Raw genomic sequence first — 27,291 nt, forward strand, 5'->3', positions numbered from 1 at the left:
TTATTAAATACAGTCAACAGTTACATCATAGTTTAATATTATTTGCACTGCTGCATATATGTACGTGATCTCCAGTCCCAGGTCAGTGTGATGATCAGAGAGACATGGACCAACCTTCTCTCAGTCCATTGTCACCCCAACATACCTCCCACTTACTTACATGTCCTTAGTTGTGCTGTTTGACCTTTGTCTAGTCATCATTTAAGTTGCTTTGATTTTATTTATTCATCCATTTCTGCTCTCACTCTGTCCTCTGCTCTCTTCAGTGATATACATGATTTATTCTTGCACTTGTGCACTTGCTAAATATTTGATTTTAGTTGCCTTCTCTTTGTACATGAAGCCCCGCTCTGCTGGAGTGGGGTGAGCGGGGTGACATGAATGTATTCCATTGAAATAAAGAACCAAACACAGAGCTGCACCGGTGCATCTCGGGCCGCACGTTTCCCTCTGAGGAAGTGCAGCATGTCGTGCGCTAGGTGGTGCACTGTGAAAGTGAGCAACTTGAGAGGGGCTGATCATTAGTAACAAAATCTGTTGCTCAGTAGCGCCACTTGCGCTCGGCCTAGCGGCAATACCTATCAGTCCTGTGTTATTACAGCCCTCATGACCACGACACCGGCAAGTTGGCAGAGGTCAGACTCGACGGTTGTTAGCGGGACTGTCAAAATAAAACGCGTGCCACAATCAAAATGTGGCAGCGCCTAATTAAGATGCGTGGTACTTGAAGAAAAAGGGCAAATATATCTTTGTGTTGTCGAATTCGAATGCCGTATTTGTTTTTCCTGAATCTGTATCCACTGGGTTAATTGGAATGATGAAGGAGACATTGCAGCACTTTTACTTCGCCGGAAACGCCACCCGCAGTCTGACGTGTGCCTGTCTGTGTGCGGCCAGCTTGACGGAGCATTGACCACGAACGAGCCAATAGGCTGTGGAAGGCAGAGTTGTCCCTGTGGCCGCCATTAAAGAAAGGAATCCATGAATTCAAATGGAAACCAACAGGAACCGAGGCTGAGAGAAATTATCGGATCGATCGTTGTGATCTAGGCCGATGCCGGATTTCGAGGGGTTTCGTCGGGATGCGTTTCGTGTTCGGGGAGGATTTGGCGATGGACGAGCGAGACAGGACGGCTTCTATTTTTTTTTAAAGCAGAGACCGTTCCAGGGCTAAGGGGGAGGGTGGGTGGGAGGGGAGGGGGAGAGTTGCTTCTTTTGCTCTCCTTTTCTTTTTGTTTTATGGACATTTGTCGCGTCCCTGCACGACTTCCCACTGTGTGCTGCCGGAGATGTCGACGTGAGGGCCACACGAGTCTCCGATCCGCTCCGGGCTCCGGCGGCCGGGGGGACCTGCGGGCGGGGAGGTTGTTGAATTAACTCTCCTCCAGCCAAATGTTCCACAAAAAAGATCTGTCGCTGATTTGAGCCTCTGCACACCTCCGGAAAAAAAAAAACACACACACGCACAGACCAGAATCCGCCCGATTGTTCTTCATTTCCCCGGGACGCGACACAATGGAGAGTTGGACCTCGCAGTGAAGAAGGATGAGTTCTTGTTTTGTGCCGAACGGGGCCAGCTTGGAGGATTGCCATTCCAATCTATTCTGTCTGGTAAGAGATTTAAAACTAAAGCAAAGCAGCCATTTTTAACTAGCTGAACGGGGGCTAGGCTAACGCTAGCCGCACGGGCATCAGTTGATAGCGGCTTAGCCAGGCTTCACGGCCCTGTCGAGCTGACATCTCCCCGGGACGAGGTTTCCCCCGGCGTGGACCCGAGTCCTCCCCGGGGACACTTTGTCGCCGAGTTGTCATTTCAAAAAATCCCGTCTCTGACACATTTTTCACTTTTCCCCCGGACACTAACACTCGAAGCCCGCGCCGCTCGCTCGTTAAACCTCCACTTGTCTCTCACGTTACAGCAACAATATCCCCCGGTAACACGCTGGAATCCGTGTTGTGTTGTGTTGTGCATCACACAAGTCCAGAAGCCTGGACTCGTGTCGTCACCGGGAGTTAGTTGTTGTTGTTGTTGTTGTGTCACTTTCTGGCTCTTCCACACCAGTGTTTGTTATTAACTTCCCATCTCCTCCTCACTGCATCCCCACTGTGTCTCTTCCAGTGCTGTGCTTTAAATCGAACACGCACGTTTTACTGACACTTGGAAGCCACAGTGCATTTACTATTAGATCTTTTATTGTGGAAAACTGACAACTCAACTCCAGCGTGGACTGGATCAGTGTCTAACTTGCACTAGTCCCACGCTTGTGTTTCCCCTCTGACAGCTATTGTCCAGCACCGGGCATGCACAGAGATCGCTTGAGGTGACAGTATGTGTTTACATGCCATTGTGTTGTTGATCTCCCCGGACCTGAGGCACAGGTCCCCCCGGTTGAGCTCTAAAAATCTGTGGTATGCATTGCATTCCTGTGCACTCCCGCCGTCGAGGTAGCTCCAAATCTCAAACTTCACTTTCTGTTTACCATCGAGCTGCAGTGTGACTCGGGTGGAAGCGTCTCACTCATTTCCTTGTTCGACTGCCAGACTGTAAATATCCTTTTCATCAAAGCCTGCTGTCAGTTGTGGGTGGTTGTCATCGCCCTTCATAGTTAGGGGTGGTGCATCTAACCACATGGAAGTTCACAGGTATTTTGTTCAAAATCCAATTTGAGATAAATGTCACGGCGATCATCATCATCATCCCCAGTTTGTCTTTGCCACTGCAGCGGATGTAAAAGGGGTGCAGTCCCTCCTCTGGCTGGATAATCAGGAACACGGTCTCAATGTGTTTGTTGTCACAGTTAATTGGCTTGTCAGCAGGCTTAACTACAGTTTCACTTGAAGGTTTAGCCCAGGAGTGTAATACTCCCTTAATATGCTCCCTTTAACATCTTGCCTCCTCCAGTGGGAAGTTGTTAATATGATTTATTATGTGCTGAGAGGTAAATATTCTGGCAAAGTAGATTTTGTGATTATAATTAAAGTGAGTGACACTGAATAGATTTGTGGTGCGGTGGAAGTCAAATATCCCAGAGTTTATAGGCTGTAGATAGATTTGATGTTGCATCTAGGTGAAAAAGTTAAATGAGGAGTCTGGAGTAGAAATTCGTCAATTGCGATATTGACGTAGATGCCTGTATAATAACAATATTATATACAGAGATACTACACTGCCTTCATCACAAATTGACACAGCTTCCTAGCTGTCCGCCACCTAAAGGCAACATCTCCTCGCAGAAAATCCCCCACTCTTTCAGCACTACACTTTTGGGTCGATTGTGTGTGCTGCACTGGTAATTACAATGTTTACGACAGCACTTGAAGGCAGCGCTGGCTACAGTGGACAGGCGAGGTGGAGGCTGGTCGCTGTGGTGCTGTGCCTGTCTGGCTGACATTTTCCTGCACAGTGAGACTAAGCATAACACCACTGCTGTTATGACTCACTCACTGAACAGACTCCACTTTGTGGTTTTATGGTGAAAGAATGCGAACACATTGTGGCACTTTTTCCCTGCTTCGTTTTCCAGCGGATGGTTTTCTCTTGAGAACGATACTACTTGTTGCATGCTCTTTTTTTTTTGTCTTCTAAAACAAGCCTCTTGGAATCTACTTGTCATGTAAGTTTAGTTGATGTATTTCTATACTATTATGCACTTATGGAGCTGGCTTGTTATGAAAATTGTTGTTTAGCCTGGCATGCATTTCAGTGTTGGAGTCGGTTCAAACCTTTATAAAAAGCCCTCCTCTTTGGTGGTAACATTGAATGGGGCATGCAATAAATTAACAGGAACTATGTATAAACCAGGTCAAATGAAATTGATCGGTGACAGATAGGGAAAGTGACAGGGACTCGTTCGAGGGGAAGCATCTGCAACATCATTTGAGCAGCATCACCTGTTGCTTGTCTCATATCTTGAAAAGCAGGATGGCAGCTGCTCGAACACGGTGTTCCCTACTGATACCCAGAGCCCAAAGTGGCCCCAGGGAAGGTGAGCAGCTGGCAAAATCAGGGGTCGCAACCTCCCAAGTACGCATCACCTTAGGACAGCTTCTTTGGCCATATCTAGTGTCTTTGGCCTTAAATTCCCTCCCACAGCAGCCCTGTGAGTTTATGCTTTGGTGTATGAAAGATAAAACTCCTCATGACCCACATCGCTCAATCTGCCAGGATATTTTATAAGCAGTTGCCCAGATACCTGAGCAGTCGCTACACAGAAGGGAGGAAAGACTGTGTAGATTTACAGCAGTGTTTAAGGCATGTGCATGTGCAACACTTAGTTGGAAGGAAATCCACCCTGTTGTGGCACACAGACTCTTTATTTTGAAAGGACAGACAGACTGGAGCAGGAGCATTTGGAGTGGATGGGGAGTGAAGTACTGATGTGTCTTATTTTTGATAGTGGGAGTATTAAGTTCTACCTCCTCAGGCTTCGAGTATGTACCTTGAGATTCAGCTCAAAGTTGTGGTCATAAATACAGTCGATGCATTTTTTGAAAATATATGATTCAAGACAAATATGACAACAAGTCAGTTTTTTTAGTAAGTTCTGTACTTGGAACTCGTAGACAACTTTTGAATCCTAAATTATATAACCCATTACTCTTCTATGCAACAATAGACATTGCATGTTGAAGAAGTCGTCCCTTTAAAAGCCTTTAAAAACATGTTAAAAAGTCAAATATAACTCCACATTAGTAAGTGTAGTTTTGTAATGGTGTATGTTATATTTTCATATGTTACAAAATGCACTGTGTGGTTAGTCAACTGTAAATCTAATCTGTCTAGAAAGGCATACAATATTTCTTTTTCTTTTCAAACCCAGAATGCTGCGCCTCAACATTGCTAAATAATTATTGACCACATCAGTTTGTTATTATTTCAAATGGAGCATTTGATTTTATTTATCTATGAATCAGCAGAACTCATACATGGCCCACTTCCAGTGTAAACAACAACTACTCTGGTTGAAGTCTTGTGGGAACAGACTGGTTTCATTCAAAGTGACTTCACACATTTTCTTCTGTTTTCTCCAAAATAAGCTCAGCAGGTTTAAAACAAACTCATTCAGCTCCAGAGCTGCTGCAGACCCTCAGTTTAAACACTTTTCAGTCAGGTTACAGTCCCCTAAACTTTATTAAGTTGTGGGTTCAGCTTATGTCAGCCTTACCTCTACTTCCTCACGGTATGAAGCAGAGTTTCTCACTGGAAGTGATTTAGTGGAAATACTCTCAACATCCTTCTCCACTCTGTAGATTGTCAACATAACGTATTGCATAAATTATGATTATACTTTAACAGCTTTCTGTGGAAGCATTTTATATCCTCATGTCCATTACTGGAGCTCTTGTGTTGTGCTATGATATTAAGTGTTATAATACATCGTTCAGATATCAGATCTAGAAATTATGAGTGACGTGTGCTACTAGACTATAGTAAGAGGTGTTCCTAATATCTTTCCAATCCTATTTATTTGAATTAAGGTGGATAATATTTAAGGGTGACCCCCTCAGTATAACCCACCACAATTCAAAAGCACCACAAATTAAAGACTTGGAAGTGGCCATTCAAATAAATGAACATGCTCTTTAACAGTCAATAAAAAGAATTTGAACAACATCATCCCAGTGTACATAATAAGGTGCTTGTGCAAGTGAGTGAAGATTAATATATTCACTGTGTCAGCTGTTTCACTGAACTGCAGAATCAGTTTGATTTAAGAACGTGTCTTAAAACCTAAAATAGGTGCGACGCGGATTTATTTAATCACTGGAATAAAAAGCACTTAAGAAAATCACCTGCAAATGTATTTTTGTTTCAGCGAGGAAATGAGGTTTGAAGAGATTTACTGACGTGAATAAAAGTAACTTAAAAACCAGTTTCTCACTCGAACGTTCCAGGAAACAGAAGATATACAGCAATTGAATAAGTTAGACGGCGCATTGTGTTATGTTACATTACCATAACAGCAGAGGTGAATAAATACATCACTTGTTCTATCTGTTAAGAATAATAATATATCTTGCTTTGGCGAGAATACAAAGTAAACAAACCAGTGCTGTCTGCCTGTCGCTGCGTCATAACTGAAGCGCTCCGTGATGCTTTTGCTCCAAGAGACCGTGCTTAGCTCTTCTCCTGCTGTGATAAGCCACTGCCAACGAGCAGAACTTGGGTCTTTCTCAAATACTCCCACATTTTAGTTGATCCTGTGCTAGGTTTTGTAACTGCAGCCTGAGTTCTTTCGTAATCAATGACGTAGGTTATGCGGATGCTCACTCAAGCACTGACCTAGTCACCGACTGTAATTTAATGTTTCTATTTTGGAGTCTCTTAAGAACTGCTCATCCGAAGAAAAAAAAAACGTCACAGCCAACGCTGCACTTCCCTGGGCCCTCGGCCATCCACCAGCCGCGTTTAAAGTCGATCGGTTGAATGGTTGTCAAGAAGAGGGAAGGACAGAATTTAGGTGGATTATCTGTTTCTCTGGCAGAAACGCAAAAATAAAAATATACCCAACCTAAAACCTCTCTTCATCCGGACTAAACTATCACATGAGTTGACGTGAACAAACCTCCGCCAGTGATCCGCATGTCTGAACTTGTCTGATAAATCTTTTTAAAAACCCACATGGTGTTACATGGTTAGATGATTTTATTCTGTACATCAGAGTTTGAGACTGTTATTTTATGTATTTCACAATATCTTCCCATTGAGCTGTGGTTAGGTGTTAATCCATGTTCCCAGCGTGTGTGTGTGCGTGTGAGGAAAGGGTGCGTCTTTGCATCTGGTTTTAGATGCTATTTAACTGCTTTTGCCAGGATGGAATTTAAGAATAAGTTGTAATTATTGTACATCTGTATATAGTTTTTTCTTTATGATAAAGTTTGATATTAAGGACGAAGATGTCAGAAATAGACTTAGAGTAATAAAAATGTCCCCTTAATGAGGCATTTATTACAGGGGATAATAACCCACAGCATTTGGTTAGATTTAAAACCACAGTTTTAGTAGTGAATGTTTATTTTTACACATGTTCGCAATTAGATTCATATTTTGACTAGCCCAGTTGCAATGAAACTGCAGCAGCGATGGAAACATCTTGTTTGTAACCGTTCAAAAGGAAAGAACTGTAATCTAAGATGAAGACTGCTGCTATTGTTTGTTTTGTAGGTTGTTCTATTTAATTCATGCAGTAGCAGCACAGCAGCTGCATCAGTTCATATGTATGCTGCACGTGCTACTGAAGCTCAACTTCAAAACAAAGCTTTATTGGTCACAGGATGCCGTCAGTTCACTTTTCCCTGCGTGTTCAGTTGCACTGCAGCAGCCGTAGATCAGTCAGGGTTTTCTCTGCATCCCATTTAAAAGTCAGCTGATTCCATGCCGACTGTTAATTAGAGTATTTAACTGTGTTTACACCACATGTGACGGTTGTTTGATGATCTGTGCCTTTTAATATATCACTTGAAACCACAAATGTCTGGTGAGAGTCTGTAACTAGCAGATATTTTGTATTATTAAATAATTCACAGTTGGTTGTTAATAATTGTCTTTTTAATTAATGGTGTAGTTTTTCATTAATTTGAAATTGCTGTAGTCAAATGTTATTGGGTTGTAGAGCAGTTTGCATTACACTTGTATTCTTTTGTTCCCTGTAACTTTGAAATAGATGAAAATACAGTAGGAAATATTGAGGAATAAAAACCCTGTTGTTTTTATATGTAATTTTAAAAACCTTTTCACATATTTGAACTTACCGTACCTTAGTGTTGATGCAGATGAAGTTAATGCACTCAGCAGTGAAAAGGTCAAGGGATTATGTTGCCACTGTTTTCCTTTTTTGTTACCAATTGTATTGAACAGGCCTGTCAGAGCAATGCCTATGTACACATCTCCTTTTGTATTTAGTGTTCCTTTTTAAAGTTAACCTATTACATGAACTCATAAGGGATAAGGGACAGTAAATAAAAATAAATGAGTTACTGAAACTCTTATTTGAATTCAAACTGAAGTGTCGGTCCCCTGAGAGCAGCTGGATGCCCGGCTGTCTGTGTGCAGCACATGATCATGTCTAAAAGTGTTAAACCAATATCTAGGAGGAGCAGGGGCGGATAATAAAGTCTGTAGGGCACTTATGAACTAAACCTTTTTATACAGTGAATAACACAGTACCGCTGGGGACTTGGCCAGGAATGGTCAGTGAGATGATGGGGGGGTGTTCCTCTGCTAATTGCCTATCTGCACGGCTTATGATCTGGTTTCACAGTTAACCGTTGTCCCGGCCCTCCCTTTGCATTGTGTGCACAGATGTTTCCGAGTGAGATGCAGGTGTAATGTGCCGCTTCTCACACTCCAGCAGGAAGGAGAAGCCTCACTGCTCGTAACACACTCTGTCATTACACACAGACAGAGCCAGCTCTCTTGGTTTCACCTCAGAATTTGTACTCCGCACGTGTAGCAGCTTTTGAATAAGGAGCCAGATTGTTCATCAGATACCACGATGTTTTGATCATGCCTCTCGACAAGCTTCTGTGTTCATTTATGCTGACGCTATAAACCAACCTTGGGCTTTTTTGTGTGCCTGCCAGGCACTTTTTAACTGAAGTGCCTGTTTGAAAACAAATTAAACATGTGCTTTCTGTTTATTGATGAGTCATACTATATACACTTGTAACCTAACTGGTGAGCCTGTATTCTGCTGATGTATTGCCTGGACATGCACAGGAGCCATACATGTAGTCAAAACTGTTTTTAACCTCAGGTTTTTTATTGATTTGTTGATCAGTATGAGGCCACAGTGTCTTATGGCTTGCTAACTTGTTGTTGTGATCTAGCTCTGCTGCTGCTGACGCCACACAATGCTCTGTTTTGAAAATCCCCAGCCTAGCCCCAACCCTCACCACCACCACCACAAATAACTCCACAAATCTCCCAGCTTATCCCTAGCCAAGCGAAAGACCACCGCTTTTCCACAACCATGAGTAATCACTTGTTCAGGCTCAGCGCATCTGCACATGGGTTAAGATATCCCCTGATTTGTAATGGATTAATTGATTGAATATACAGAGATCTGTACAACTTGGCATCTCAGCCTGAATGAAATTGATCTAAACCACAGGAAAATGAGCAGATCACACGGATTACTGGGAATATCCTGAAGAAAAGTTTTATTTTGCATATGTTTTGAATAATAATACTAACAAAATAATATTATTTAAAATTTTCTGCAATTATCATTAAAAATACTAACTTGATATTATGATGCGTCTTCTTTTGTGACAACATGCACTCGCATAAACACACTCGTGGCACAATGTCAACAAGTTTGCTGAGTTCCTGTCTTATTCCAGCATTATTTTAAAATTAAGATTAAGATTTCTTTATTTTCCTGCATCAGTCATGCACACACAGGTACATGCAATGAGAAATTCACCCTCTGCTTTTAACCCATCCGTAGGTGAACACAGAACACAACACACACAAGGGCAGGGACCACACGGAGCAGTGGGCAGCTATTGGAAAGCGCCCGGGGAGCAGGTGTTAGAAGGGAGGAAGGTGCCTTGCTCAGGGGCACTAAAACAGTGGGATATGGAGAGGTGTGTCCATCTGTCACTCCTCTTGGACTTGAACATGACAATGCTCTAGAGATTCCTGGGATGTCAGAATGCTTGGCTCTCTCAGTCCTTGAATCTTCAAAGGGCCTGAGGTCATGTGACTGATGAGGGATGTCAATGACAATCAGGACTTCTTGGTCTTCATATAGTTCTTCTAAAGCGTTGTGTTCTTTCATTCTATCAAATTCTGTATCTTTTCTGCAGGGAATTACGTTTGATGTATTGATCTTGTGATGGTGTGGTCACCTTTATTCTTCTGAATCTGATTGTGCCTCGGATGCAACTGATCTGCAAAGTGTCTTTAGCGTTCCATGCACTTCCTCCTGAGAAACCTTTAGTCGCGCCATTATTTAACGCTTTGAAAAACAATTTGCCTCCCGACACTTTCACTTAGTTCAGATGCCATTTCCCAGCATCACTGCTGCTTGTTGAGCAATGATCTGCTGGAATCTTGAGAAACACAGCTTTATTTATAATAGGGGAACACTGGCTGCAAGTTGAGTTGCTTGAACAAGCCTCCGATGAATAGATCAAATCCACTTGAATGTCATCTGAACTTGTGATTCAATGGAAGGGATACAACTCGAGGAAATCCTACCTTTTGTACAAAGGAGTTAAATACGCCAGTGCCTTAAATTTGTTTAATTTGAATACTGATGAAGAAATTAAACAATCATTGCATTATAATTTGCATCAATAGCAAGTCAATATTTTAATGCTTATGTTTTGTGCAAGCACAGTGAGAACATATAACAAACAAATGATCTACCTCAGACTTTTAAAGCCTTTGCTGTTTATCTCGTGTTTGTTATTTTCAGAAAGAGTTTAAAACCACAACCTTAACAAAGGAGGAAAAATCACTTCTCCAACTAAAATCACATTTTTGACGATTATTGATATTGACTTATATTTGGCCATATCGCTCTGGCCTTCTACACATAGTGCATAATCTTGTCTATGTATGCTCTATGCATTTCTGGGTCTACTTCAAAATATTAGATTTTTAATGTCGGCTCAGACTTTTGGACGCCACTGCCAACAGGGATCCAGATTGCCAGCGCAAACGGGGGTGTACGTGTTTGGGAATTCTCTGTTTGTCTTTTTTGTTCTAGTTAGTATTTGCATTCATGCATTTGTTTAGCTACACATGGGCAGTTTGTTGGTGTGCAGCTGATAAGCACTTGTGGTAGCTAGCAGTGCAGTGTAATGCTTTAACACTTAATAACCCCGCCAGTGATTTACTGCCTGTGAGGCTTTTTCCTATGTGTTTTGTTCTCTCTATAAAAGCCACACGGTGTTTACAGAAAGGCAAAGTACACACATCCCCAGAGCACTTGCCAACGATGAGGATTAAGGTGGCGAGACTACATTCACCGGCATTACCTTTTTCATATTGTTTATCGAACATGTTGTTCAGAGTGATATCGGAACAACCCGAAGCATAAGTACACAGTACTTTGCAGAAACAAACAGTTATTTCAATTTTTTGTTGCATGGCGTAGAGAATGTTGTTTTAATACCTACACTACCACACTCTGCTCAGGATGTTTACGTCGAGATGCTGAGTGAGTCCTTAAGCAGCAACTCTGCACACTTAACACTCTCTTTCTCTCCCCTTTCCCTTGTCTTCCAGGCGGACTTGACGGGGATCAAATGGAAGAGGTTTGTGTGGCAGGGTCCCACCTCTGCACCCATCCTCTTCCCGGTGACAGAGGAGGATCCCATCCTGTGCAGCTTCAGCCGCTGCCTGAAGGCGGATGTGTTGAGTGTATGGCGGCGGAGTCAAAGGCCGGGTCGGAGGGAGATTTGGCTTTTCTGGTGGGGGGACGACCCTAACTTTGCAGATCTCATCCACCATGAGCTAGCAGGTGAGCAACCTTTGACATGCACATAAGGGGCATCTAGTTTTAAAGATTTTATATTACAAGCTGTGCAGGTACATCGTCTGAATGCTACCTCCTCAGCACATAAAGGTCAGAGGTCAGGGTCAGCTTCGGAACAACATTCAGAGTGCTTTCAGAGATTCAGTGATTGAGTGCAAGGGATAAGAACAAATGCTCTTAGACACCGAGCTGGGTGTACCACTTGAGGAGCAGTTCATTTACTCTGCAGGCAAGTTGTTTGTTCTAGTGTTTTTGAAAAATGAAATGAAGAGAGCAAGAAAGAGATTCTATTTCTATATGTCACCACTTCGAGAGTGTGATTTTTACTTCCCCCACCACTGTACCTCTTGTTTGATTTACTCAAGATTATATAGCTAAAACAATTTTGGCTGTTAAAGATAGTGGATCCTGTGGACGGTGCGTAGATTGCTTTGTCAAGATAAGTTGGTGGTTGTAGAATTAGAAATTAGACAGATTCAATTTTTCAACTGAGAACCTCAAGGAAATCTTAAAATCTGTGTTATCTGATACCTTACCCCCTTGTACCCTTTTCTGACTGAGTAAGGCTGATAGTGCCAACGCCTGAAGAGAAACTCCCTCTCCCTGCAAACACTGAGAGTCTTATTATTGGATGGGTGTCTGATAGAGGATTATCATATCTAAGTGACTGCTGCCCTACACCAAATCAGCACCTGCCATTTTATTTTTTCCAGGTAGAATACGTAGTCCACAGCCACATGTCAGTTGAAACAGAAAGGAAAAGGGTAATGGAAACTGAATTCAGTGCGATCATAACTTGAGCAAGAAACACAGCATGCCTGAGCAGCCAAGCAGAAATAAGGCCAATGCATCCACCCCCCACTTTCTTGTTTTCCCTCTTCAGTAACAGTGATATAAGTGATGGAAGATGGGAAAAGGCCATCTTTATTCATGCTCTCTGCCATGTAGATTGAACTTTAGAGTCTGAGCCAAGCACCGCCTGTCTGTGACCCCCCTTCATTATGGGGATATTGTGCCTGAAGTGGACTCAAAATGGGAGCTGAAGGCTACAATGGGCAGCTCATTCAGGCCTAACGGGTCCTGGTAATAACCTGAAGCGTCTGGCTCAGGCCCTCTAATGGAGTGAGCTACATTTCAAGTAGAACAGGGTGGCATGGAGAGTCTATGTTTGGAAATTGTTAGAGTCTCTGCTGTGTTCTGACGCAGGCTTTGTGGTGGTAGTTGACGGGGTGCCTTCGTAAATTACTTGTCAAAAGATACTGTATGGATGGTATTATTTATAGAACATTGTCACAAATTAATAACTAAACAATATACATATATGCAAACAGCTCTATGTCTGTGTTTTCTGTCAATCTCACCTGTTACTTCTCCCCTTGCTGGCGCTCCTCTGGGCATTCAATCCCATTTTTCTGTTCCGATCTGAGACCAGAATTCGGATACCTGTCTATCATTCTATGGTGGTAGTTTTTTGACAGTAGTTTTTTTGGCTCGTGGCGAGCGATCAGAAATGTATCATTATATGGAAAACAATGGATGAATTGTTTTTTTGCAAGACTCTTTGAAGGTCCTGTTTCAGATGTTGTGTAATAAAAACCATGGTGCGGTCCGTCTCTTCCTGTCTGTCCCAATGGACAGCACAGATGTATCTCCTGAACACCTGATGAGACGTTTCACACTCCCCATGTTCCTCAATTTTTTTTGACCCTAACTCAGCTGTGTCTCAGTGTGAACGGTTCCCAGATGGACCGTGTCATGCTCCATTTTTCCTATTTTGGAAGCTGCTGCTCCCTTCTTCTTTAGCTTCCCCTCCTTTTTGTAACTGCTCTGGGATCCTGGCAGTGAAGTGAGGCAGAGCAGCCTTTCTAGATGGATCTTAAGTCGCCGGAGGGCCCCCTTCTGTCCCCTTTTCCCCCCCTATTTCCCCCTACCTGCATCTGCAGCTGTTGATCAGTCTCTTCAGGGTGGTGTGTCCTGAGACCTGATAACACAACCGGGGATGGAAGAATGTCAGAATCTCTGACTTGTGTCTGTAGACTTGTGTCTATCCTTTCATAGAGACATTTAGTGACATGAATTTACCGTCCTACCGAGTTCCCAGATTTCAGCTGGTTTTCACTCTGACTGATGATCTGATTGGGAACCAGAGGCCAATTGAATGCTTATAGGAAAGAAAATATTTAGTTTTCTGTATCCTGGGCACCTGGTAGAAGATCTAGTGTTGTCTATCCCGAGAAGTAGGATGATTGACAGCCGGCTGCATTTATTGACTCTGCAAGGTGCTCTCCCTGCAGATGTGTGAATCAACACACTACCAGTAGCAATGGCAGAGCAGACTGGGATAGGACCAGCCCAACAGTCTTTTCACCACCGCTCTCTTCTTACCATGGGTGTCATGTTTTGCCTTTGGTCCCACCCTGTCTTGAGAATTCTAAAAAGCTTACTATTTCTTATTGTGATTTCAGCTTAACTTTAGTTCAATGTTGGTGGTAAACAGGAAAATCCGCTCTTTTCCTTTAATTTCAGTGAAGAAAATTGTGCTTGCTCACAAACACACACACAGACACACTCCCTCTCCCATCCTCATTAGATTAGCGGCCTGTGAAAGTCTTTTAATTTTGAGCAAGTGCCATTTCTGTATACCAGCGTGCCAGTAATCCCTTCACTCCAGGGAGATGAGGGGAGAAGGAGTGAGCTTGAGAGATGAGAGTCGTGAAGGGCGGAAAACTTGAGGGATCTTTTAACGTCTGACACTTAATCACCATTGAAGAAATGTAAGGGTAACAAACCACCAAGCGCCTTTTCTGTGCTGTTGGAAACCCGCCTTGCTCGTTACAAAAGGAGAAAACCAATTCTAATCTTCTCCTGACCATGCACAGAAATTATTTCCAACAAGAGAATGCCATTGCTGAATTTAATGGCTTGCCTCCTCCCTCCTCGTAGTTGACTGTGGGCATGTATTCTTATGCAAATCCTATACTCTCTTCATTGTCCATTCCCTATAAGCTGGTGAGGTCCCCTGACCAGGGGCACCCTGGTCAAGTGAAAGATACAGTAAATTGCTTCTTTCTCCTCCTCTGGACTCTTTTTGGCAAAGAAATTAGGAATGATGTCTTTATGTGAAGATAATTGCTGCATAGTACTTACCTAAGCTCCTAGGATATGTTCGCATAATTTTAGCTTTCTTCACCTGTGCTTATTGAGCCCATAAAACAGAATTTTGCAAATGCTGCTGGCCCTGTTTTAGTTTGCAAAGTCCAGAGTTGTGTTTGGTCTGGATGGGCAGACACAGATATTTGGAAAGAATAACACGAGCAGCCATGTTTGTTTTCTTGTCGGTCACAATGGCATCTTTCCCCTAATAGCCACGCTCCTACCATGTGACCCTTCTCCAGAGAAAACAAATGGCATCAGCCTCGACTACCAGTATTGAATGCAATGTGGATAACAAACGGTTGCTGTCCTTGTTGTCTTTGCTTGTTGCTGTTGAGCAGTAAGATTCTACATTCTATGATAATACCTGTGACAATTTCTGTGGGTGTGTGCATGCACAGTTAAATGGCTGTTCATGTGATGTTCAGTTTCATGCATGTTAATATGGATAGATTATTCTTGACGGAGTTAAAAGGCTTGACTCAATGGGCATTAATGTCAAACAGCATTTGAAATTAGTGTTAGGGCTGGGCGATACGGGAAAAAATTGTATCACAAAATTCATGGCGAGCAAAGAGAAAAACTGCATTAAAATGTCCATCTCCCCCACTACTTAATGATGTTTTGAATCCATTCAAAGAAAGGCTCAATTTAGTATCATTCTTTCTTTGACAGTGATCTTTTGTCGTCTTTGTTTTTGCTGGAATGCAGTAATTCTTAGAATTTTTCTGCCTTTGCCAAGTTCATAGTATTTTTTTTGTCCTTGTTTGACCACTCTCCTACATGCCTTGAATCAAAGGGGAAATACATCCCTCGGACCTCAGGGCAGAATATCTATTTCCAAAGGGCATATTTCAGTAGTCTGTTGTGTTGGCTGAAAGTTAACCCTCTTATCGGTCTGCCTTTTTTTCTTGTCATCTGTGGGGGAAAAAAATTCTCTCCTTAAAAATGAACTGCCTATATGTCTGTGAGAGTTGCTCTGTTTGAAGCACCTGCAGATAATGGGCTCTAATTCATTTGGTGACAACAAATATCCATCGACCAGAAAAGTAGGATGTTTTCGATAGCTAGATGATGGAAAAAGTGCAGAGGGAAAACCAGCTTAGTGGCATTTTTGGACACGTGGACATTTTTTCATTGCAAGTTTTAATTGCGCCTAATTAAAGCATGGATTCACCTGAAGAGCAAGCTGAAGCGAAAAAAATCGGCACTAGCACAAGTCAGCAATAGACAGACTGCAGGCCGGACCCAGACGCCTTTCTATACGGACCCAGACCTATTATTAGATTTTGATGGAGAGTTTCTATTTTATTTATATATTTAGTCCCACAATGATGTAAGGCCTATTGAAAGGTACTGTAGCCCAGTAAATCCCCCCGGGCAAGGATTCAGAAAAAAGAAATCCCACTCACTCTTTAGAATTTCCAAATGTTATTGACTATAAGCAACGCAATGGCTAAAAGGAAACTGTGCTTTCTCTTATCGATCTCGTGGTATGTTCTCACTTTAATACTGTTTGATCGCCACCAAAAACCCTGGAAAGTGCCACTTTGAGTGAAGTTTTGTTGGGGAGTCTCCACTGGATTCACAAGGCTGTGGACGTGCATCAAAGATAATTAGTTTGTGACACACATTGTTAAGCCCTTTTCCTTCAAAAGTGGTTCTAAACTTCAGTGTGCAACACAGAGAATGATGAAGAGATAAACCCAGACCAGCTCTAAGGGGAGAAAAGCAGAGGAGGCCAAGGGCTTTGTACTTTGGGATCAATTTTCCAGGGCTAATCTCCTGCCTGTGAACCACCCTCCACTTCCCCCTTTCCCCCTGCTCCATCTCTCTCTCGCGCTCTCCCTGATGGATCTCCTATGGCTGGCACAGTGTAGGAACTCGGCCATGCATGCAGCTCTGGCCCATGGGTGCAGTCGCTCTCTCTTCTCCATCTATCTCGCTTTTCCTCTCTACTCAAGAAATATTCATTAATTAGTAATGGAGACTTTACAGAGCACTGCTGGTTCTCTCCCTCCTTCCTTGCAGATAAGGGGAGAGAAGTGGGAGAGAGGAGAAAACCTTCTGGCCAGGCTTGGTACAATCCCCCTGAGCACAGTCGATCACAAAGCATTAATCCTGCTGTTTAATGACCGACTGCTGCTCTAATTGCTTGCACACAGAGGGGTGGGTGGGTGGTGCTTTTCCCAAGTTTTATGTAGACGTAGAAACGCCCACATACCATTTTGTGATTTTTGGGTTTGAGTGTTTTGGGGATTAGCGACTGATGCTATATCCTCTTGATGTTATACCGTTTGTGCACTTATGTGAGCCTTCATGTCTAAAAGTGTGAGGTAGATGTGAGTGTTCTTAACAGAACTGCTGTGCACCCACTTAATAGCTTGTTTAAAGGTCAGCTCATCTGGGCCTGACACACAGAGACAATGACATGGAAGTGTCCCCACCATCAGTTGAGCTCATAAATCTTTGTTTAAATGAAGCCTCTTAACCTTCGGCCCATGCATTGACCGCAGCACAGCATATCCCACCATCCAAACACATACTTTATGAACACTCGTGCTCAAATATTGACTAGAAAAAAAACCTTTGGTGCATGTGTTTTACTACACGTTAAACGGTACTATGCACAAACACAGTAAGTCCAGCAGGTTCAAATTGAAACAGGAGGTTGCCTTGTTATATGCACAGTTAAACAATAAAAGTCTATACTTATGCCGGAGATAAAATAATACATCCTAGCCAGGAGCCGCGTTTAATTTCAGGCGCACACCGCATAAGCTCTGCCTGAACAGAGTGTGAACAGAGTCCCGGAGGAGGAGAACAGCGGACATTTAGGCTAAAATCATAGTTCAGGTCTTAATAACGCCAGATTAGTGTTGGTGCTTGTTAAAGTGTAAAGTAAGCACAGGTCAGGAGGAGTGTGGAGGGAGGACAATCAGACCAACCCCTGCTTCCGGTCTGATCCTGAAGCAATTTCACAATCGTTTCACAGCGTCGGTCTGTAGTGGACACTGTGTGTTCACACTTTTTGTCGTCACTGTTCCGGCTTTTACCGCCTCTCCTCTCTGCTTTACCGTCCGTGTGTCAGCGTGTGAGTGAGGGGGGGCGGGGGCCACCCCAAACCTTGTCTGTATATAAGTGTAAACTCTGCAGACTCCCTAAAATACAGGCACTGACCAGCTAAATCGTATGTGCGACCAAGGAAAACCTTTAGTCACACTTGACAGATGTTTGGTCGCTCTATGGAGCCCCGACAGAAGGAAGGTCCTGTTTTTTGGATAAGTGTATGTTTCTGTAAAAGAGACAATGTTATTTAAATAAACTTGAAGCTGCCACTACTAGCATGACAGCTGCGGCAGTCTGCGTGCTCTGCTGCGTCCCAGAAAGTAAAGCACATCCGGCTACAGGAGCCTGAGAGTTCTATCTTGTAGAGTACACCTGCTGCTTGAGTTGGGTCAAGAATAGATCCCATTCTCACCTCTAACAAATCCCCCAAGAGTTTGTGTTCACCAGGCTGAAATCATCCTCCATAAAGGGGTCTGGCTGTGGTTGTTTTTTGACTATCTCTCTTTTCTCTCCAAAGTTCTCAATTTAAGGAGCTGTAAAAACCTCAGAATTCTGTTTGAGTTCTTGAATAGTGCTATTTATTATTATTAACTGGTAATGCAACTTGACCATGATCCCTGACCAATGGGTGATGCAGTTTGAATTAGCACCCACTTCTTGCAGTAGTCTGTATATGCAGAACATCTTGAACTCTAACAACTCTCGCAACAAAAGAAACCTTCTAAGAGGCTGGCTTTGTTTTTTGATGAGGAGTGAGGTTAGATGGGTCTCATCCATTCCTTAAGGACGTGGAAAGACAATGTTTTTTTTTTTTTAATTAGTAGTCTGGCGTTCTTACCCTGCCCCTGCAGCAGGTTACCTCCATCTTCTAGTATCAGAGAGATATCTGCACTAAAAGTTAAAACCCAAGTCTCATCTGGTCCAGAGCCGTGTTGGTGTCGTTGTGAAAATGTGTTTGTTGAATGTTGCCTTAGTATTTCCTGTCAGTGTCAAACTGTTTACATCAGGCGTCACGCTAGATTTCAACTTGAACTATTGTGTGGCTGTGTTTGAAGTGTGTTGCAGCAGTCATGGCATAATGAACATGAGGTCCTTCGGAACACTTGATTTAAAACAGACGCACGTTTTAGAGTTGCCTGTCGCTAGAGGGAGAGACTGGAGACGAACAGGCGACAGAGAGTAGGAGGGCAGATGTGGTCTTTGCAGTGGGGAACAGATGCGATTGCTGGGGTATTTGATGTAAAAGTAGGTGGAGGGAGGTTTCTGCCAATCTCCCCATCATCAACAGATGGCTGAAGTAGGACTCGAGGTTTAGCAGCAAAATTTGCGGTGTTTTGAAGTCTCTCTTATGATGGCTTTGAACTTTGCTGTTCTCCTCCTACTCTCTTTCACATGTTATCAGCTATGGTAGACCAGTGTTTTCCATAAATTATCTTTACTGTGGCAGTCTGCCATATTCTAATTCGCATATTCATAATGAGCCAAAAGTGTTTCACATTTCTCATAACAACATCAGAGATCTCTAACTTGGTGTTTTGCTGCATTGTAAAGCTGTGTGCATGCTCCTGCTATCATCCATAAAGTTGTTACCGTCCACACACGGTCATACGCGTTAGTTTCAGCTGTATCTGCATTGATCACTTCCTTGAGAGAACTTGTCTTTCATTCTTTAGTCTGTGCACCTGTCAATTGGAATCTGTTGCACCAAAGAGTTTTTGCCTGTGCACCCCAGTTGCTAGGGTTGTGTACCGTTCACATTCGAACTGGTCTCACTACCTGGACTTCGGTACCAGTACACATCTGTCCTATTTTCTGTACTTTACTCTCAATTTATAACAAGAAATGTCCGACTAGGGTTTTTACTGAATAGATAATTGCAAGTCTGCCAGTACAGAATAAACCACTTATAGTAATCCCTATAAAGGAATTGTGTAGCTTCTGTATGATTGTGTAGCTTCTGGATGAATTGTGTAGCTTCTGGATGATACCTTTGAATGTACTTGAAGAAAAGGTAAAGGGCACTAACACAGTGTCTCTGCTGCTCACATAAATGATAGTGACAAAGAGAGGAGCAGTCAATTACTGACAGAGCTGGTAGAAACTGTAAAACTGTACAAAACATTTTTTGTGTAGACCCAAATGAGCTGTGCATGGCTCCCTGTCTGCCTTGGTGGAGCTGTGGCCGGGCTGTGCGCACTCTGATGGACCCTGGGTCTGTGTGCACTGATCAAAACTTCCCCACTCTCTGTGATGGGAACTTTATCCCATGGCTACTCGCGTCCTTTTTTTGTAAAATGTTAAATGTTTTCTTTCTAATAGGTTGAGCTTATTCTGCAGTTGCTGTTAATTTTTAATGGGAAATTGCTGTTTGCCTTCCTTTTTCCTGCTTTTGCCCTTTTTTTCTGTGTTCCTGATCTAATCCCTCAAGATGTGCGTGCACATGACTTTTAGCCGGTTGCTCTCAAATCGTCGAACACATAACCCCACTTTACTTGGCAGCTAGCCTGAAGTTGTTTTTCTTCAGTTGATGTAATGTTTTTAAGGCGCGCTGAACTCTTGAGTGTCTATTAGAGCTTTGGCATTTGAAAGTGGATTTGATGTGGTAGGGATACCTTTTTTCCTATTTGAAATTGAAGTTGACACTTTTTGCAGCAGATGTTTAGAATTTCACCCTTGCTGTTTGCCTGAACTCAAAAAAACAGTATAGCCCTCAGCATCACCTTAAATAACCTTTTAAACCCACCAGGCTGGCAAAGGGCCATTGGTGTCTCTCTTGTTCAAGGAAGGAAATCAATGTAATTTCCTTTTTTTGATAGCCTGAGAGTCATCTAAATTTAAAATATCTTTACCTACCTTTCCATTCCAAGAGCAAGCCATGGGTTCACTTAATAATTCAATAAAATGTGATTAACTTGCCTCTGGGCTGGATTGAGCTGGCGCATGTCAAGCTGACAAGAAGGGTGCGTCACAACCGGTATTTATTTGGTCTGTTTTCAGGCAGAGGCAGCACACTTGGGGAGATGTTTGCTTTGAGACTTGACTGAAAGGAGCTTAAGTCCTGTAAGATGTGAGCAGTGGCTGTTAATGAGATTAAACCAGCATTCAGGCCATGGCAGAATGGGATTCAGAGAGCAACTCTGATATGGTGTAACAAAACAAAGCCTCACCTTGAACAGCTTGCTACAGTGCGATGTGTCAGTTGTCTTGATTCAGTAGGTCATGAACTAAGTAGTTGTAGAGCTGCCTTACACGGTTTGATAACAGTTTACATTTTACTTAATAGTTTTGGCAGTGTGTTTGTTTGGATAGCCCAGTTTTTATGTTATTCAAAACAGGAGCCAGAGAAAATCTTCCCATGTCACAGCTTATTTCATAGCATGATGGTTTCCCAGTGAATTGAAGCATCAATGGGAATTTAGTAGCACATTTTACAGAAGTTGAGTCAACCAAAATTGGGTAGCATCCTCTTTGTTTCTGGAAGTCGCTACGTACTGTACATTTACATTTACAGAGACACTTGTATAAGGATATTAACGAACTGAGCAAATAATCTGAATAAAGAGCATTTTCTGAGTGTTTTCTTTGTTGCATTAACTCTTAATTGCTTTACAAAGTTTTCACATCATTTTACATCATAGACATACGGCAGTTACCAACTGCTTGATGACATATGCCTTGGGTGTAAACAAGATGGAGTTGTAACTCGCAGTATATCGTAGATTTCAGGTTGGGGTTTTAAACTGACAGAAAAACGTTGGACGTACTTGATGTATTGGAATGAGTCATAATCAGACTATGCTCTGTAAGCATATAATATATGATTCGAATATTCCATACACAATTTCTACATGTGCATAGTTTTGTTTTATACCATGTGTTTTAGTGATTTGCCTTTTCTTTTTCTTTTTTTTTTTTACTACAAAACGACTCATGATAAAATCTTGGTTTTCCCCACTGCACCGAAAAACAAAACCGGTGCTGGGAGTTTGTGAGCCATATCTTTCTTAAACACCGGTATTAAAAGTCAACATGTGCAGTTGCCAAAAGCACCTAAAACCGCCATAGCTTAAAAGCAGGCAGCAGCAGGTTTCTTTGTCACCTCTTGGTAACAGCAAGTGCAATCTTGTTTGCATTTACATTTTTTTTTTGCCATCTTAACGCAATATGATTCTCAGATGTCACTTTAGATATGACTTTCTGTTTTGCATTCCAGGAAATGTGAGTTTTCTTCATCAGGGTGTGAAAATCGCTTGTCATGCTCGGTGGATTGCCAGAGCGCAAACCTTGTTGTAATGTTCTTTCAGTGATTATGCGCCAGATAGGATCGTGTGCACAGTGAACGTGCAAGATCCTTTTCTGAGTTTCCAGTATGTTTGATTAGTTGATATAGTTGCTCACAGCTGTTTACATGCTTATGAGAGAGTTTCAGACAGGGTTTGCAAGGTCATTCATTCTTTCATTGTATCCCGTCTATATTCAGTTAAATGTATCACTGTTCAACTGTACTTCGACTTGTCATCCACACAGTTATAGATATCTCAGCTTGAATTGCAAAATCTTTTATGAGTCACTTTTTCAACTTGGGGTAAATGGTGTTGATTAAAACATAGAAAAACTTTCAAAATCAAAGCTTTATATTTTGGTGATACAATAATATTGGTTTTGACAGTAGTTGTTCCTGCACTTGAATATCCCTATGAGTGACTGTACCATCTGATCAAGTGCATGGCTGTTAGTGTGGTTTTCCTTTACCAGCCACAGCAGTAACATGCCCATCACTCGCTCTAATTGTAAATAGAGTTTTTGTTCTGTCACGATTGACACTGCCTGCCCTGGAGAGTTCTAACTGGTTTGAAAATAATATGGTTAAAAAAACGCACACAGCTTTCCACACCACTCAGATTTCTCTCTCTCTCTCCTCTCTTTTTCCAGCCGAGGATGATGGGCTGTGGGAGAACGGCCTTTCTTACGAGTGTCGCACGCTTCTGTTCAAAGCCATCCACAACCTGCTGGAGCGCTGCCTCATGAATCGCAGCTTCGTTCGCATCGGCAAGTGGTTCGTCAAACCCTACGAGAAGGATGAGAAGCCCATCAACAAGAGGTACGTTGACACTCACTTTTTTATGTCAACTTCCTGTCCAGAATGTTTCTCTTTTATGGCGGTGCTCTGTGCATGTACCTGCACTGTGGAAAAGGGGATTTTTTATAAGTTCCTCCTTACTCTTGCCTTTAAGGTTTTTAGACATGTTTGTTGTTGCTGGCTGTGTTGTGGTGTGTTGCAGCTCAGTGTGCTGATCACTGCTCCCACAGACACATGCTTACAGTTTTATGTGCAATTAAGTTTGTAGGCTATTGAACCAACACTTCCATAGGTTTCTAATTCCCTCTGAGAAACACTTGACGCTAGTACCGATCATATGCCTGTTTTAGACAGAGGTAGATATTAAATAACATCTATTGTATCAGAGATCTCCTGCTCTTTTTTTGTTGGCAAGTTCCAGTTCAAGGAGTTGCTTCTGTATGTAATCATTTTTTTAAGCAATTTCTTTTTTACTTTATGTTAAGCAAGCTTACTTTAGAGCATTTGATGTCAAATAGTGGCTTTTCAACAAATCTTGAACTCCATTGAACTAAGCAGATGTTTAAAAGTTAAACTGCATATCTCTTTGTTTGCAGCATAATAGACAACAACAGTACTTCAAGTTAAACCATTAAGGAAACAGCTAGGAGCTGTTTATAGCAGGTGAATAATGTGATCAATTGGAACAATTTTAAATCTTAAGCAGGCAGCACAATGTATAGATTTGCTGAGATGGGTATGACTGTAGACTGATACAAATATAAAATTGCTCTAATAATGTCCTGGGACAAACTGGTCAGTCGTGAGAGCCAGCAAAGGGACAAATAGGAAAAGACTGTGACATCATAACCATGCCAGCCCCTGAATGATTGATGTATCAAGAAATGTCCTGTGGATCAGCTCGGGACATTCCTGCATTGGACACTACATAACAGCTGTGATATGAGAGTTTTAAAGAAGACTGATAGAGGTGCTGTTGCCAACAAGTGCCGACACTGTCTGTCTCCTATCGCTCCTCTTGCTCTGAGTGTATTTGTGTATGACTGAGACATCCAGCACCTCCTCTTTGCTATCTGCTGAGCTGGATTTCTGGCCGTCAGTGTCTGGGTTTATTGATAAGAGATGTAGACGTGGGTAGAGAGGAGGAGAAAATGACCATAGCAGTTGTTGCTTTGCATCCCCAATGAACTCCCTGACTCTTCCTACCTCACACTGACTCTTAAATGTGTTGTTTTTTTAAGATTACACTTGTAATGTGAGGTGTGACATATTTTATGCTTGTGTATGTGACACAAATGCGTGAAAGTTTCAGATGAGACATACTCTAAAACTCCAGAAAGCTCAAAAGAATCCAGTAGTCTGTTATTTTGTTCAGTTAGCAGCTATCAAACTTCCCACTCTATGATGTGTTTTGCATTGTTTTGCAGCATTGTTGCCGGATTTCCCAGTCAGATGACCATCAGGGCCGTGTAGTGTTTGTTTGCAAGCTAGTTGTGTTTTTCCAGGTTAGAAATGACCAGGGCTGTGCTATCGGCTGTCAGCTTCTCTACATTCACTTCCACTGTGTGGAGTGGCAGATCAGAGTTGCCAGCTTTAATACAGAACTCTTTCAGGGCCTCTTATCTATCGACAGTGACTCACATCTCTCAGGACGTGTATAATAGAGTTCCACTTAACAGGCAGACTAGCAGACAATAGACACAATAATATGGAAGAACTAATTTCTCTTTAAAGCTATCTATATTCATGTCTTGTGTGTAGCACTATTGCTTTACCTAGTACGCTAATCACAGAGGGCCCCAGTGAAGGAAAAACAATGGTCCTTTCCTTGAGTCTGAAATTCAGAGGCCACCCGCTGTCTTTGTGTCAGCTTCTCTCTCTCCTCTCCCTCTTCTCTCAGCTTCTCTCTCTCTCTCACTCTCCCTTAGTCCCCCTCTGCTGTCACGGAGCAGACTGGGCAGGTTATAAATAGTGGTGCAACCACCCTGAATCTCAGTTGTCGTCAAGGATGTTTTTCCTCTCCCTTCGCTGTGTTACGCTGTGCCCCAGCCACGCTGGGATTTAGACAAACAAAGCACAACAAACCTTTGACAGGAATTCACTTTGAATCGTTTTGTGTTTTTTATTTTTTTATGTTACTGGTCCCAGACCAGTTTATCTGACAGTGAAACATTTTTGGTTCTTTAGTACTGATGTAGGGCTGTTGTGTTTGTAATCTATTAAATGGCTAAAGCGATGTTGGTTCTCATCTGTGCAGGAGAAAGTAATGTTGGGTACTCTTGCTTGTTTGTGATCCGGAGCTCCTCTACCTTCTTTGTGTTTTATCACTGCTCAGGTTTGTCCTATCATTACTGCCATAGCAAACTGTAGAAAGGATGCAGTGTCAACAGAGAGTGTTCACCCCTAGGGTCACAACATCCTCTTGGGTGGCATCATGATGGCCTTTATTTCCATGTTGACAACTTACCTCATTCTCATTGACTAGATGATTCCACAGGGAGTAGAATGGAAACCTTGCAGGGAATTCCCACTCTTATTGTCCAGTCCAGTTTGCATTGTTTCATTCCCATCATCCCTGGATACTTTTCCTTCCTTCCTTCCTTCCTACCCTAAATACAGAAACACACACTAGACTGATTAGTTAACAAGGTTTGCTAACACCTCAGCTCATCTGTCTCCTCTAAGCACCTTATTCACCTTTCATCGAGTTAGTAGGTCAGGCACTATTTAGTATCGTCTCTACTTCTTAATCACAAGTGGATTTGTGAGAAGCAAAACTGTCTGTATGACCATATCTTCTTTCCAGTATGACCATACAATTATCATTAAAAGGTTTTGGAACATAGTCTCCATGGTTGTAGTAATAAAAACATATGAACTGGGGAATATCACAGTTTACTGAGAACTCTGGATTTATCGTATCAACAGGATCACTGATGCTAACTGTCATTATTGGGTTTCTGATGCACAGATATTGTAATCTTTGAACAAAAATCCAAAGTTTATTGTCATTTATGACAAGGGAAAATGTCAATATGTACAATTTCCTCCCTTTTCCGTTTTTTCGGCTGTGTAGCATTTGCACACATTATATTTATGTAATAGGTAAGACACACCAAAAACAGATATATCCGCTCCATAGATATTTATACCGATTAGCCGATTAAATATACAAGAAAAAAATCTAATTTATATAGTAATTGACCACTCCTGCATATTAAAGCAAAGGAAAGAATACAGGTGCTTTATTTACTGTGGAAAAGGAGTTAGAATGGATTGCAGAGTAATTTTGGTTTAAGCAACAACGAGGCTTGTCCTTTTAAGCAATGATGGGTTTTTAGTGCCTTAATGAATTTGTAAAAAGCTCTGTGTACTAATGGTCCCATACCTTTTAATTGATTGATTGGTTGATTAATTAGTTAATTAACTTTGTGGATCCTCGCATTATATGTGGCTGAGTCTGAAATTAGCCATTTATTGGTCGCAGACTCAAGGCTGCTGTAAGTAATATATTTAAAAGGTATTTCATGGCCCTCTCATCCTGGCCTTTGGATATTAGTCCCAGCAGGGCTGTCTCTCTCCACAATACACTTAGCTTAGCTTCTTCCAACACGGGCTGTTATTTATTAATTGTTTTCTCATCTCCATTTGCCATTTGAATTATCAACTTTTCTAGTTGGCAGGTTTTTATGAGTTTTCCCCACTGGCAGTTTTCCGCCAAAATTGTTGGCTGTAACTATCTTAAATCTGTAATTTTTCTAATGTTGTAAGATTGCCACTATTAAATCAGTGCTGCAGATAAGCTAGTTTAGGATCTTACCATATTCTTAAGATGATGTGTGTACATTGTTCGGCGTAAGGGTTTTCATAAATCCAATGCTTGTTAATCGAGATTAACTTCCAAAAAGCGTCTGAAAGCTACACCAAATTATTTACCTACGCTGATTTTGTACAAATGGGGGATGTTTGTATGCCTAATTATTTAATATCTTCTTTAAACCTTACAAACCACTACACTTGGTGGGATTCTTTGAATTAACATCTATCGCCTCTGTTTCATTCACAGAACCCCTTTCAGCTTTAATACTGGTCTGTAGGGTTGACATTTAGTGCAGTCTTTACCCTCTTTATTTATTACCACTCTTGGCTTTTTATGTGATTTGGAAACGCTGCAAAGAATTCTCCTATTTCATTCAGTCTTGTGACAAAGGTGGAGATCTAGGATATTGCAACAAAACACCATTGAGAATAAATCGATCAAAAAAAATGATGGGTACATTAATTGTGGCAGCACTGGGTTATTAAATAATTGCTCATTCATTTTCTCTAGATTGATAATTGAGTAAATGTTACAGCTCCACATGTGGCACACTCACCATATTTTCCCACATAAATACATTTATACATATAGACTTTTTAAAAGCTAAAAATAGTAATTGCTGAAAGATAAATACATCTGTATAAATGGACACTGGATTATGTCTGTGATCATGGGAT

General features: G+C 41.9%; 1 protein-coding gene across 1 annotated transcript in view; it reads left to right on the top strand.

Annotated features, from left to right (window-relative positions):
• Positions 1-1,247: 1,247 nt before the first annotated feature.
• med13a (mediator complex subunit 13a) overlaps positions 1,248-27,291 on the top strand; it is a 78,282-nt gene continuing 52,238 nt past the window's right edge. The window contains exons 1-3 of the mRNA XM_061085855.1: positions 1,248-1,611; positions 11,243-11,477; positions 22,647-22,815. Coding sequence (XP_060941838.1) covers positions 1,546-1,611; positions 11,243-11,477; positions 22,647-22,815 — 470 coding nt within the window. The 5' untranslated portion in view covers positions 1,248-1,545. The remainder of the gene's footprint in view (positions 1,612-11,242; positions 11,478-22,646; positions 22,816-27,291) is intronic.

Source organism: Limanda limanda, chromosome 14, assembly GCF_963576545.1.
Source record: "Limanda limanda chromosome 14, fLimLim1.1, whole genome shotgun sequence".
In the NCBI taxonomy this organism is placed as follows: Eukaryota; Metazoa; Chordata; class Actinopteri; order Pleuronectiformes; family Pleuronectidae; genus Limanda; species Limanda limanda.